The 14,790-nt window shown below is 37.9% G+C and overlaps 1 protein-coding gene across 1 annotated transcript; it reads left to right on the plus strand.

Annotated features, from left to right (window-relative positions):
- Nucleotides 1–632: 632 nt before the first annotated feature.
- LOC307151402 (histone H2B-like) lies at nt 633–1,054 on the plus strand. Its single transcript, XM_079859405.1, has one exon. It carries the CDS (start codon nt 635–637, stop codon nt 1,007–1,009), a length of 375 nt encoding a protein of 124 aa, XP_079715531.1. The 5' UTR covers nt 633–634; the 3' UTR covers nt 1,010–1,054.
- Nucleotides 1,055–14,790: the final 13,736 nt, after the last annotated feature.

Consider the following 14,790-nt stretch of genomic DNA (forward strand, 5'->3'; position numbering starts at 1 on the left):
ATAAAAATGTAATTAAAAATGTAATTAAACATTTGTTTTTGTGTTAAATAATAATTTAACGAATATTCTTGTTTTGGAAACTGACAATTCAAACTAGCAATTAGATCAACATAGTAGTCTACCACAGTTAAGAGAAGTGAAGATCAAGACGAAAATGTTATATTGAACACAAACGGTCAATGAGCTTGCATTAGCTTTTTCTGTCATTTAAAAAAAATTAACAATAGTTTCATGAGGATACACTGTTTTTAAAGGGTGTCTGACCATTAATCGTTTCTTTTCTCCCAAACTCTCTCAATAGGTTTCTAAGGGGTTTAAAAATTACATGATGATGCACAATATTAGAAGAACCGCTTATTTTCTCAAAAAATATTGAATAAAAGAGCGGGAAACGAAACAACGGAAACTTGAGGAAGGGTGTTGTTCATGCAGCAGTGGGCGGGACTATTATTTAACCTCCTGTGATTGGCCCTCGTGATGCTTTGAGTTGTCCAATGAAGCACGAGTTTATGGGTTTGGCCTATGGAAACAGACAATCAGAGAAATCCCGTATCCCTTTGAAAATTAGCATAGGCCAGTGAATAAATACCTCTGTATCACACTAGAGCGAACATAACTTTGTTTATCTTGCATCATGCCTGAACCAGCAAAGTCCGCGCCCAAGAAGGGCTCAAAGAAGGCCGTCACCAAGACCACTGGTAAGGGAGGAAAGAAGCGCAGAAAGTCCAGGAAGGAGAGCTATGCTATTTATGTGTACAAAGTCCTGAAGCAGGTTCATCCTGACACCGGCATCTCCTCCAAGGCGATGGGCATCATGAACTCTTTCGTCAACGACATCTTCGAGCGCATCGCCGGTGAGTCGTCTCGCCTCGCGCACTACAACAAGCGCTCCACCATCACTTCTAGAGAGATCCAGACCGCCGTGCGTCTGCTGCTGCCCGGAGAGCTGGCCAAACACGCCGTGTCCGAGGGCACAAAGGCCGTTACCAAATACACCAGCTCAAAGTGAGGCGTGCCTGACTTCAACTACCCCAAAGGCTCTTTTAAGAGCCACCCATCTTCTCAGAGGAAGAGCTTTTGTGTTTCCTTATCTGTAGCCCTCAATTATATGAGAAATGATGAATCTGCTAGTAGAAACACTGACAACACTGTTTCAGGTTCTTGAGCAGATTTAGTTTGAGCACATTTCATAAATCTCGTCCATCTCTTTCAGTCTGTTAGTTTAACAATTTGAAAGTAAGGTTGTGTCTTTTTCTTTCTTGCTCCTTGTGTAAATAAATGGCTTACTCACGGCATTACCCAACTTGTGTAAATCTCATCAACACCGAACTGTTCCTTACATTTGAAACTCACTCAAACTGCTTTACCTTCCAGCAACAGGTATTAATGTCTTATTATACCAATAAACAAACTACCAATGAAAGTAAGGAATCACTGTTTAAGTTAAAAGTAAAAAATCAAAAACATAAAACAAGATGGATTTGCAGAAGTACAGACAAAATTACCATGAGGTGCTGACATTTTTTAAAGAATAAAAATGGTTGATTTGTTTTATATATATATATATATATATATATATATATATATTTTTTTTTTTTTACTATTTAAAACTCTAGTCAAACTTTTGTTTTATTGTTTTAATTTCATCAGCTGTGTGCAGATACAAGTTAAATAAAAAATAATTTAAAAAATGTTATTTCCCTGGATTTACAATTTATATGCGTTTGTAAAATTAAAGTAAAATTAACATTCTATAAAATACTGACATAATTTCTTCCAAATTTCAAGTAAGAATATTACTGTAATTTATAGAGCATATGTTTCCAGAAAAAAAAAAAAAAAAAGAACTAAAATAGATTAGAGGGCCACCACTCCCTTTATAAGTGAGTTATGTTTAAACTAGTTTAAACAACAATTTAATATTTAAATTTAAAGTAATCAACTTATCAATTTGTTTGTGTTTATGCTTCAAATTAAGTTTGTCTAACTCAATGTTGATTGTAGGTTGAAGATAGTTTAATTAGAAGTTGTGACAATTTGATTGATGCAAAATATTTAATTTGTTTTAAGAGTGAATTTGAAAACAATTGATGACAACTTTAAAGGATTCCAATGCGTTAGAACAGAGGTTACAACAAATCAAAGCTTCATTTGGAGGAAAGTGCTTGTCTCCAGATGACCTTTCGGAGGCGGAAAATTATTATCCAGTTCTGGCAATGGGAAAGATTCAGCCAAGAAATTTCATCACTGGAATCTGGAAGATCTGAAATCAGAAAACACAGTGCTATTCACAAATTAAGCCCCATTCTAGAAGATGGATTGCTGAGAATCGGTGGCAGGTTAGGCAAAGCTGCTATGCCCAAAGAAAGGAAACATCCAGTTATTTTATCTAAAGATCAGCATATTTCCAAACTGATTCTTAGGCATATTCATGTAAAGAGTGGCCATAGTGGAAGAAACCATATGCTGTCTATATTAAAGGTCCCATTCCATGGATTATTTTTATTATTTTATCATGTTTCCAGGGGTGCCCTTATAATGTTAGTATGTTTTTTAGATCAAAAATTGTTATAATTTAGAAGTAAAAGGCATATTTCCTAGCCTGATTTCATTCCCTGGTTTGAACACCCTGTTTGAAGGGGCGTGTCTGCTGTGAGACTTCAGTGTAAACGCCCTCTGCTGTGATTGGCTGAAATGCTTGCATATGAAATATCTGGCATTACATGTGGAACTATCTGGAAAACTTTTACTATTACAGCTATTATACGTTTTTACTATTACAGCTATCGGGATTAACGAATCGTGAGAAGTTTTTTAAGTATTTAGATCTATTTCAATCACATAGAAAATTGCAGTGATGATGAGCATTGAGCAGATGACAGCCTGTTGATCGCGTGAAAGATCTTATCATTGCAACGCAGTTTCTGCACTCACTAATGATTTCACCAATGCAAACATGAGGTAAATACAGTAAGAGCTTCGTTGTGCAGTGTAACAGCGTCATTGATTTCATAACGAGTTTTGGCAAGTGTCCATATAAACTTGCGCTGTGTGTCACAGCTTGGCCGATTGGAAAGGGATTGTTCTGTGATCGCTTTCTGTATATTAATCACAGTTTAAGTAAGATTATTTTCATCCTACTAAGAGAAACGATGTGAAGTTGATCGCTACTTCCATATTAAATCACTACTTGTACTTACCGCTTGCTGGAATATAGTTGAAATTGCCCCCTTCGTCAGTATGAGACGCTGAGAGAAGTCTGCTTGATATTATCCCAGGTTAGAAAAACAGTCCGTGGTGAAATGGACAGAGCAAACTAACAACTTCGAATTCAACTTTTGCGGTATCCGATTATAGATAAACATCAACCGTCTGTTGACATTTCGCCATCAATACGCCTGTGTTCCTGTGGGCGGAGTTTAGTCTAAACACGGTTCTGGTGATGTCACTAAAGCAGGATGTAGAGGGGTGTAGTCCAATCCAGGCGTTTTTTGTAGTCAACTTCTGTTAAATAAAATATCTCGCTTGGCATTGAACTTTGAGCGTTATAATTTAACAGATATTATTTATACTCTAACAACAACATTACACACTAACTAAACTTTGAAACATGGAATCGCATGCAACGGGACCTTTAAGAGAAAAATACTGGATTACTCAAGCCAATGCAACAGCCAGAAAGATTATTTCAAGCTGTACTTTCTGCAAACGACACAAAGGTAAGCTAGGAGAGCAAAAAAAAAAAAAAAAAAAAAAAAAAAAAAAATTCTGACTTACTCGAAGAAAGAGTAAATGCAGATCTACCTCCTTTTTCATATGTAGGAGTTGATTACTTTGGCCCAATTGATGTAAAAAGAGGTCGAACCTGTGTGAAATGCTATGGCGTAATATTTACATGCGTGGCCAGTAGGGCAGTTCATTTGGAGGTGGCATACTCAATGGACACTGATTCTTGCATAAATGCTTTGCGACGATTCATATGCAGAAAAGAACAAGTAAGTCATATGAGGTCTGACAATGGAACAAATTTTACTAGTTCAGAAAAGGAATTGAAAAGAGCACTGGCAGAGTTAAATCAAAATAAAATCACAAAGGTTTTAGCACACAAAGGAATTAAATGGAGTTTTAATCCACCAACAGCTTCACATCATGGTGGCGCATGGGCGCGCATCATCAGAATGTTAGGAATGGTGTTGTCCTCCATTTTGAATCAACAAACGCTGGATGATGAGGGATTACACACTGTTCTGTGTGAAGCCGAGGCAATTCTCAATGATCGACCAATCACCAAAGTGTCCGAAGATCCAAATGATCTTGAAGCACTTACCCCCAATCATCTGCTTACGATGAAGAGAAAACCAGTCTATCCTCCTGGTCTTTTTGAGAAATCAGATCAGTATGTAAGAAGAAGGTGGAAACAAGTACAATACCTTTCAGATCTTTTTTGGAAAAGATGGATACAAGAGTACTTGCCTTTGTTACAGGAAAGGCAAAAATGGACCAAAGAGAGACGTAATCTCATGCCTGGTTATATTGTACTCATTGCAGATTCTACAGCCCCACGCAATTCTTGGACTCTTGGAAGAGTACTAGAGACTTTCCCAGATAAAAAGGGTTTTGTTAGATCTGTACGAGTTCAAACCAAAACAAACACAATAGTAAGACCAGTAACAAAACTTTGTCTTTTATTAGAAATGTGAAAAAAGAAGGCTCAAATGCATGGTGTACTCATATATAAAAAAAAAAAATGTATGTCCTCCTTATGTAAATGTATGTGCAATTGATGTAATTTTTACAATAAATTTTACAACAACATGTATTCATGTTTTTATTGTAAATGCAAATGCATGATGGGAAATTTATGGGCAGTCCTGTAATTTTATTGTAACTACACTGTAGAAGCATTATTTTACAGCCACCGCAGAGCATTTTGGGATCGTTGCTGTTTGAATTTTGAAATAGGCTTTATGCCGAGCGTCACTTGACCAAACCGGAAAACAGGTGTCATGACTTCCGCCTTTCGAAGACAGCGCGGTAACAGCAGTGTCTCTGGTAACAGTGTGATTGCAATGATTACTTTCATTTGTGATCTGGCATCATCAATTCTCAGATTAAATTTCTTTGCATTCCACCAGGGAGAATATTACCTCCAAGTTAAAGGCACAAGTATGGGGAGTACCTTTGCCCCCAGTTATGCGAACTTGTATGTTGGATTCTTTGAACAACAGTTTATTTTTAACGAGGACAGAAATCCCTTCTACAGTAATATCATCAGATATTTTAGATACTTAGATGATGTCTTGTGTGTTTTTAAAGGGTCCCAAGATGAGCTGAATGAATTCACTACTCACCTCAATAGGATGAGCTCAGATCTAAAATTCACTGTAGAATCTGACTCCAAATGTGTGCATTTCTTAGACATGCGGATCAAACTAGAAGATGGTAGATTGACCACAACCCTCTATCGTAAAGAGACGGATCGCAATTCGTTCCTTTTGGCAAGCAGCTCGCATCCCAGTGCCCTAAAAAACGGCCTGCCTAAGAGTCAATTCTATAGACTTAGACGGATTTGCCATTCAATTGAAGAGTTCAAGGAGAATGCTATAGATATAAAGCAAAGATTTCTAGCCAGGGGGTATCCCACTAAAAGTACTGAAGAGGCATATAATATCGCCCTCTCCACACCACGGCCACACCTTTTGAAAAAGAGTGTTAAAAAGGATAAAAAGTTTTCTGTCTCTTGCATAACTACTTTTACTCCAAGATCCTTTATTATTAAAAACACCATTATGAAATACTGGCACCTAATATCTGATGATTCTTCTCTTCAGGATAAATTTAAGGATCCACCTTTGTTTGTGTCCAGACGGGGCCCTAACCTCCGCAACAGGGTAGTAAAAGCATGCATAAGATCAGCTCCTACCCAAACACTCTTAGCACCTCTTAGGGATGGTAACTATCCCTGTGGCAAGCCCAATGTAATAATACACACAAGACCTGTAACTTTAAACATCCCAGATCCGGTAAGAGCTACAATGTGAAGGGCATTATTACATGTAAAACTAAGAATGTTATTTACATTTTAAGATGTCCTTGTGACATGGTGTATGTGGGAAAGACCACACGTAGTTTAAAACAGAAGATAAGTGAGCATAAAAGCTCTATCAGACGTGCTGACCCTAACTACCCTGTGGCCTGTCACTTTACAGAGTGTGCTCACTCAGTCTCTTCTCTCCGTTTTCAGGGAATTGAACAGATTAAATTATCTAGAGGTGGCAACATTGACAAAGTGCTATGCCAAAGGGAACTGTACTGGATGCCTTATATCCCAAAGGTTTAAATGTGGATTTCGACATGAGTGTTATGCTATAGTCACAGCTGTACTGTTTTTATAAGTCTTGAATACTGCAGTTTATGAAGGTTTTTACTGATGTCCTTGCAGTCTCCATGTACTTATACAGCATGTATGTATGTATATATGTATATATGTGCTTGTATTTCTGTATTTTTGTATATTTGTACTTATGTTTGTTTCTTGTATTGGGGATTTTCACTATGGGGAGTAAATGTGTAAATTATGTAGATAACTCAATATGTTGGGTAGGTTAAAGAAAAACTACAACTCCCACCATTGGACTACAACTCTCCTACCTGGCTTCCACAGGTGTGGTAATCACTGTTAATTGTCCTGATGTGTTTGAACACAGTTAAGTTGATTGCTACATTGACTGTTTGTATGCCCTGAGGATGGTCGTTTGACCGAAAGCTTGGCTATTAAATTTGCTGAAAGGATTCAAGTGTGCGGACAGTTTTATTTATCTTTTGAGATCTTCAGTTGTGTTTGTCTGGCACCTTGTTGTTCGTGAGTGCGGTGTTACTCCTTCAAAACAGTGTGATTGCAGCAAATTAACTGATGGGATTTTAAGGTTTCACTTCATCCCTTTGTTCTTTTAATTGGTTAAAATTATTATCTTGTGTTCATATCAGATCATCAGCGAGAAAAATAACGTTCTGTACAAGCTACGTTGATTATGGCGCTGTTCTCTTATGAGAGGTCTCTCGTACTGCGTAAGAGTATCTTACGCTAGGGGAAAATCCTTTTTCCATGAGATATTGAAGCCAAAAATTATCCTTAATTTTGCAATAATGTAAAGCGCGTTGCGGCAGCATACAGACATAGGCAAGACGGCACGCTCGCCTATTGGCTGGTCTGCTGGCAACTGCGTGAGCCTATCGAGCGAGGCCTGGCGTCGACGCGATATGAACATAATGTCTGAACACACCAAGGATCTTGTTATCTGGTTGCCTCGTGAAACAATTAAAGCTATGTTGCCCGAAGCTTTTAAAAAAACACTTTTCAAACACAACATGTGTAATTGACTGCTCAGAGACTGTCTTACAGAAAGCCAAAAATCTGGACTCTAGAAGGGAATCATACAGCCACTATGCTGCTATAGCCACTACTATACCACTATACTAACAACACTGTGAAATATTTAGTGGCAGTTTCTCCCTCTGGAATAATCATGTTCATTTCAGATGCTTATGGTGGCAAATGCAGTGACAGGTACATAACACAGAACTCAGGGTTTCTGGACTATTTGCGTGCTGGAGATGAGGTGATGGGGGATCGTGGTTTCACAATCAGGGATTTGCTGGAGGAGCGTAGAGTGAACTTAATCATTCCAGCATTTACACGCAAAGGATGCCAGCTGACCAACGAGGAGGTAACGCATACACGGCACATTGCTCACGCCCGCATTCATGTTGAACGGGCAATAAGGCGTCTGAAGGTGTACAAGATTTTTTCGCAAACAGTGCCAATTAGCTTGGTCCCAAAAATTGATAAAATGCTCAAGATCTGTGTTGGTCTAGTGAATTTAAGAGGTGAGCTTATTTCAAGTGAAGAGTGAGAACGAGAAGACATTTATTATTGCACTCCAACACACACACACACACACACACACACACACACACACACACACACACACATTCATTTCACATTTTTTTTATGATACAATGTATTATCTAACTTTTGTATCTAACACATGTAATATACCTTTCTAATGCCTTGCGTTTTTAATACTTTTTTCTTGTTTTTATTTTAACTACATTTTTGTTTTCCTATTGATGCTTTCATTCAGTACTCTTGATGTTTGTGGTGTGTACAAGTTATAACACCTGGTATCTGCTTACTGTATTTTCAAAAGATCCAGGTATTTAGGGCAGAGCTTTGTCATAGAAATTTTAAACTGTATATTAAACTAACCATATTTCTAACATCTAACCTTATTTAACATCTAACATTTGAACAGGATGTACTGTACGAAACAAATGGAAAACTTGTGACTTTTGACTGTGTGCGGATGTGTATATAAAAATAACATAGTTTGGGAAATGAAACTAGACAGTCTGTTAGAATCTTGTGATTAACAAATGAAGTCATCATTAAAACAGATATTGCTTGTGCCAGTGACAGAGGAAAAAGGTTGGGGCTTTTGATCCAATTGAACCAATCATATTGAAGGTGACATGTTAGTCTTATTTGTTGTCTCGATTCTATAAAAAAACTGTTGTATATGTGTTTTACGGTGGGATTCTTAATGGAATTTGTCTGAGATCCTCCGGCCTTGCTTCTTGGGAGATATTCCCTGAGAACTGCTCGGGAAGATCTCCTGGCCGTGATTAAAGCATAAAGGACATTTGCAGGTCTGTTTGTCAATTTATTCCTGCGCAGGAAGCTAGTTTAGGAAGTAAGTTAGTTTAGGGGAACAAGTTAGACTAGGTGAGATATCGAGTGTGGACGTCGATTTGGAGATGAGACCCAGATATCAAATAGTGGGGACGTCGATTTGAAGACAAGACCCAGATACCCGAGTGGGGATGTCGATTTGTAGACGAGACCCAGATAGTTAGGTTTAGGGAAAAATCTACCACAGCTTAAATTTCTTTGCAACAAAATCATCCACTAATCTTGGAAGCATGTGTGAAAAAAAAAAAATTCTGGAGGTGTTTCATGTGTGCATCTGTATATTTTTTGTCAAATGAAATGTCTAACTCCAGGTGCTCAGTTGATGTCCAGATAACCAGCTTGCAGCTCTGCAGCCCCAGGCATATCATTGTCAGCTGGATCTGGAAGAATAAATGTAAAATAAAATGGCTTACATGTTGTTATAATGAGAATCAAGAAGTATCTCTCCCATTAGTTCAAATCTTAAAAAAAAAAAAAAAAAAATTCACCCACCTGGAGGCAGTGTCCACTTTGCCCATTGGGAAGGATGATATACTTCCCATCACTTAAGCATCTGATGTCACCATTTGGCCGACTAAGAAATTCTGCAAGTGACATGGCACTCTTTAGGGGACACTTTATCTCAAGAAGCTGTGTTGAGTCCAAAACTCCATCTGGGCTGGCTCCAAACCAGGGATGGTCAGGACACACCACCAGGCCTTTCCTCTACACAGTGTGCCCATGAGCCTCCATGAGCTGTATGGCTATGTCCTCATTTTCTTTTCCATATTTAGTTGCAGTATTGCCAGTGAAGGTGGGATGCAAGTGTTCATTCAGGAATTTTTGTGGGTTAGTAGTGCTCCGTTTGGGGGCTCTCTTTGCTGTGCTTGCAGTCAATCGCAGCTTCCTTACATCATGCCAAAGTTGTGATGCACTCTGTACCTGTCTCTTCAGTCAACTTCTCCACCTGAGCAGGGCTTAGCTGAATATAGGTCTCATAAAAAGTTAGACACTTCTTACAGGTTAGTGCTGGTCCATGTTCTGCATGTGGTATCTGTAGATCACTGGCCCTGAGAAGACTCATTATTCTCTACATCTAATCTGTAACAGTTGAATGAGACCATCCGTCTCTAGATTAAATAGTGGGGCCATCACAGAAGAACTGACATAAGTTTTAAATTCTGAGTGATCCTTGAAAAGTTTGGGGGGTGCTTCTGTGGATGACACACTTAGGGGATCTGGTGCTGATGAGCCTGGATGAATGTGGTCTTGTTTATGACGTTTGAAATTAATGTGCTTTACCTTTTTCTGCTCTACATTCCACTGCGTTCCACTTCCTCTGCACATCAGTACATGATATCCCTGTCTTTCCCTGTCTGACTGCATTCTCAACCTACATTAGAAAATGTTCCATTATAAAATACACTCAGCAGTTGCAAGCTGATTCGATTAAATTCACATTTATTTATATGTAAAATCCACATGTATTTATTTATTTGCCTTTCACAATACAAATCATTTAAAAGCAGCTTTACAGAAAATGCATGTCTACATTACAATTTAGAGTGATCTTTTATCGGAGGTGACTGTGTCCAAGCAATGTCTTTCATAAATGTGCATATACATAGGCCTACTATTCACACAGTTAGCTAATAATGTATTAATCTAATGCAGAAACTGAGCTCATTGAAGTAATGAATACATGTTTGTTAACGAATAGGTTATAACAATTTATTAAGATGTAACAGGCAAACTGACATTACAAAACTATCTGAAGTATCAACATTTTACCTTCCAAAGTATTGCAGCTGCGTGGCTGCAAGATCGCCCTGGTCCCGCAACACATGAACACCCTGCCGTTTGTATTTCACCTGACGATGAAACTAAAACCCAGGCCTGATGATGTGGAACTTTAAGGCTCTGACTAGGCTCTATGTCTGCTTTACGATAGACAAGATTTTGTCCCACCTCCTTTAACAAAGCGCGACCGACTTTATTGCTGTGGACGTACTGATAAGCCTCGGAGCTTTTCAGATTGTTCATCGCTTCACCGTCCGTAGCAACAGAGTCAATAAAGTAGCTAAATATACTAGTGTAAGTTATCTGAGGCCACTTCTTCAGGTCGTCCTCCCATCCCCCAACAGTAGAAGGCAGAGGTATAATAACATTATTCTTTTTGAGGTGTAACAAGCTGTGTTCCCACATGTTTAAGTTACCGCCAGAGAAAGTCTAATGAGGGGAGAAGTGCCACTCAATAAACTTCCGGTTGCAGTTCCACTCTTGTTCCATATGAGGGCGCTCACATGACGAGTGCAGAATGAATGGAGGTCTATGGCGGTATACCCCTCAAAATCCACTTTTCTTAGGATATAATTTTTTTGTCTAGTAATTTGAATGTTGTTTTCGAAAGGGGATGCAAAGAAATTACACATTGCTTGGTGTTAGATTTTTTAGAGTCACTTATTTGCTTTAAAAAGTCTTTCAAAATGTCAATGACGTCAGAATGCTGACGTCATTAGCAGAATGCTAGCGTGTTATGGGCAACAACAACTCAACCTATAAGAAATCGAAAAGAAATAAGTACTCGTTCATTCAACTTTCGATCTATAACCCATGTTGAACTTGCAAAACCTACAATCAAATCTGAGATTTCTCAACGGCAATCGGGTGAGGGAGACAAATTTAGCCGTCTAGCCCCATTGACTCCCATTCATTTTGCACTCATGGCGAGCGCCCCCAGTGGAACTCTGATTGGAACTACAACCAATAGGACTTAATAGGGCGTTGGAGTGAACAGGCTTTCCGTAGACGGGCTTTGTTACCGCTTATGACCGTAACCACGGAAAACGCCGGTTCAGTGACAGTACGCGACGGAAGTCGCGCCCATAATTCGCGCAAAGCGTCATGGGGCGTAGGAATAGTGTGGATAGAAGTTACCAGTGTGATTACTGTAATGTTATTTTCATGTATTCTCTAATGTCTGTATTTGATATGATTGCAGTAACAGTGCTTGATCATTTATCCCGGCTTCCAGAAATTAAATATGGACTCGTTTTGTTTGAGAAAGGTCTTCAACATGTGTTAAAACATATAAGGCTCATTGGAACCAATATTTTAAGTGACCATTTCTTTGATAAAGCTTTACTTTACTGTGTTATATTAAAGTGTCCTCTCCTTGAGAGAAAGAAAGTATTATTTTGATGTTTTGAGAAGACTCTCCTGTTTATAGTTAGAGCTTATTCAAATCCAACCTTGAAAAAGCTGGTGTGTGAAATAGTGTGTGTGTCTTCTTCTGCCTGATGAAACTGCAAACTTTTCTTCAATTTATTATATTCTGACTCTGGGTCTTCATTCATCATATCTGGTTCTGGGTCTTTGACTGTAAATCCCCTTAGAGTTTCAACAATTAACTTATAAAGGGAGTGGTGGCCCTCTAATCTATTGTAGGTTTTTATTTTTATTTTTATTTTTTTGTGAAAAAGCTAGAGCTCATACTACATAATTTATTTAGCATGTAAATTTAATGAACAATAAGATGTTGGACAACAAGATACTCGCATTAGCATAGTCATTGCTCATATAGAAACAATTACTCGTTCAATGTTGCATCTCAAGTTATTATTCAATAATAACTAAAGTATCTCTATATTTGTGATGTAATATATATATATATATATATATATATATATATATATATATATATATATATATATTTTTTTTTTACCAGTGTTAATTTTCTGGAAACAAATGCTCTATAAATTACAGTAATGTTCTAACTTGAAAATTGGAAGAAAAGTTGTCAGTATTTTATATAATGTTCATTTTACTCAAACACACATATTAAAGTCGGCATGAAATCAAATTTGACAAATCTTCTTTTTATATGTAATATTGTAGTGTTTATTATAAATGATTTATCTGTGCACTTCATTTTTTTTTTTTAAATTCATGTACCCTTATAATCTTTAATCAAATACATTACCCTTCCCTCCCCCCTCGAAACGACCTCTCTTCTCTTTCGGTCACGTGCCATGGCGAAAGGGTGCGGCCAGAGGCCGATGAGGGTGCGGCTAAAATCGTCCACAACTGAATGTAAACTGGCATTCAAATCTGCCTCCATTTTGTTTGCAACGCCCAACCTCCAACGATCCAATCAATTCCCAAAGGACGAAATCAAGCAACGCCCTACATTTTTTTCTAATTTCAGAAGCCGTTTCACTCGGATATACGTCACAACAAGGAAAAAATGACAATCTCAACTTCCGTTTCATGCCGACTTTAATAGTAAATCCTACGGTGGCCAAGAGAGCTCAACGTGCTGCAACTGAAGAACACACATGGAAAGAAAAAAACACATGCAAATATGAAAAAAACAAAAACAAAAACAAAACAAAAAAACCCCCACAAATTAAAGCTAGGGTAGGTAGGATTTTTGTAAAAAACTTTTTTTCAAATTTGTTTAAACTGTCTTTATATACCAATACATAATTAAAATGTAAGTGCTCTGAAAAAGAGAGTATAAAAATCGAGTGACTGGAGACCGTTTAATCTGCAATAAACACAGCTCATTATTTCCATCCGGGACGAAACAATTGATTGGTTTGGGCGACTGTCACTCACTCTCGCAACCATGGCTACCACCCCTGTTGCTAGATCTGCCCATATGCGCGCGCACCCGTTTGATTTGAGAGGCGCGGAACCTACGAAGAGTAAAATTATGGCAGAGAAAGAGCATTCAAAATTCAAAGCACCTGCATATTCAGTCAGCGAAGGCAAACAAGGCAAAAACTATTTCCTCGGACCCTGGTTGCCCGCACTCTTGAACGACCTCCTCTGCTTCGCCCTCGACCCCGGACCTGTCCTCGAACCGACGAAGCGGTACTTGTCACCGGAGTGTAACGTTAGTCCTCATCAGAGTCAACAATGTTTTCATCATGGAAACTCTTACATGCAAAACACCGTATATGTTATGAATCTTACGCGAAATTCACCTTCATCACAGTGTAACTGATGGTAATGGAAAAACGTGTATCAATGCAACCTGTTTTTAGCTTTGCCTTATAAATATAGCTCGTTACCTATAGCCTAAATATATCTCGTTACCGAATCAAACAAAATATATTTTAAACTTTACCAGTATCAATATGCTAGCTTGATAGTGAGTACTAAAAGCCATCTTATTTGTTTATATTCATAGTGATAAAGTTAGGTATTTTATTACATGTGATTCTGACATGATGTCACTGCATGCACTGCCTCCTTCCTCTCCACTTGTCTCAGGTAAATAAATGCGTCTTCCAGCTGAGCCTGAGCGTTTGGCGTCGTGCGTTCATGTGTTTTGGGGGCGTGGCTTTGGAAGGAGCCCAGAAGGGAGGGGGTGGAGTGAATGGAAATAATTAGCTGTGTTTACAACAGTCGTGAGAGGTCTACAGACACTCGATTTTTATACTCTCTTTTTCAGAGTACTTACATTTGAATTATGTATTGGTATATAAAGACAGTTTAAACAAATTTGGAATGTTTTTTTTTTTAGAAAAATCCTACCTACCCTGCCTTTAAGAAAACATCTTCATAAGTTTTACAACACACGTGCTCCAAATACTCACAACACAACCAAATAGAGAAACGCGCTGCAAATAACACAGACCACAACAAAAATGTTTCCAGTGGAACCAAATAAGTGACGAACCCGGCTGGGACGTGCTTACAGCTCAAAAGTCTACTTTATTTTTATTTTATTTTTGCATAAAACAAACATTTCTATGACATACAACTTGTATACAATATACAAAATGTATTAACAATATGTTCAATATCATCAGAATACAAATGAGAAAAGAACAATGAGCTGAAAACTAAAATAAGTCAATAAAAAAGATAGAGAAAAAGAACATGAGGGAAATATATTAATCTATACATCAGTTGCACTGTACACATTTTTTCATGTTATGTTTAAATTTTCATAAAGAAAAGTTTCATAAGAAATTTTAGGTAATGTAGGGTCCAACGTTTTAAAGTTGAGACACTCACACACAGATATATAACGCATATTTTAAAAG

This window comes from Squalius cephalus (genome assembly GCF_949319135.1).
Source record: "Squalius cephalus genome assembly, chromosome: 23".
NCBI classification, from domain to species: domain Eukaryota; kingdom Metazoa; phylum Chordata; class Actinopteri; order Cypriniformes; family Leuciscidae; genus Squalius; species Squalius cephalus.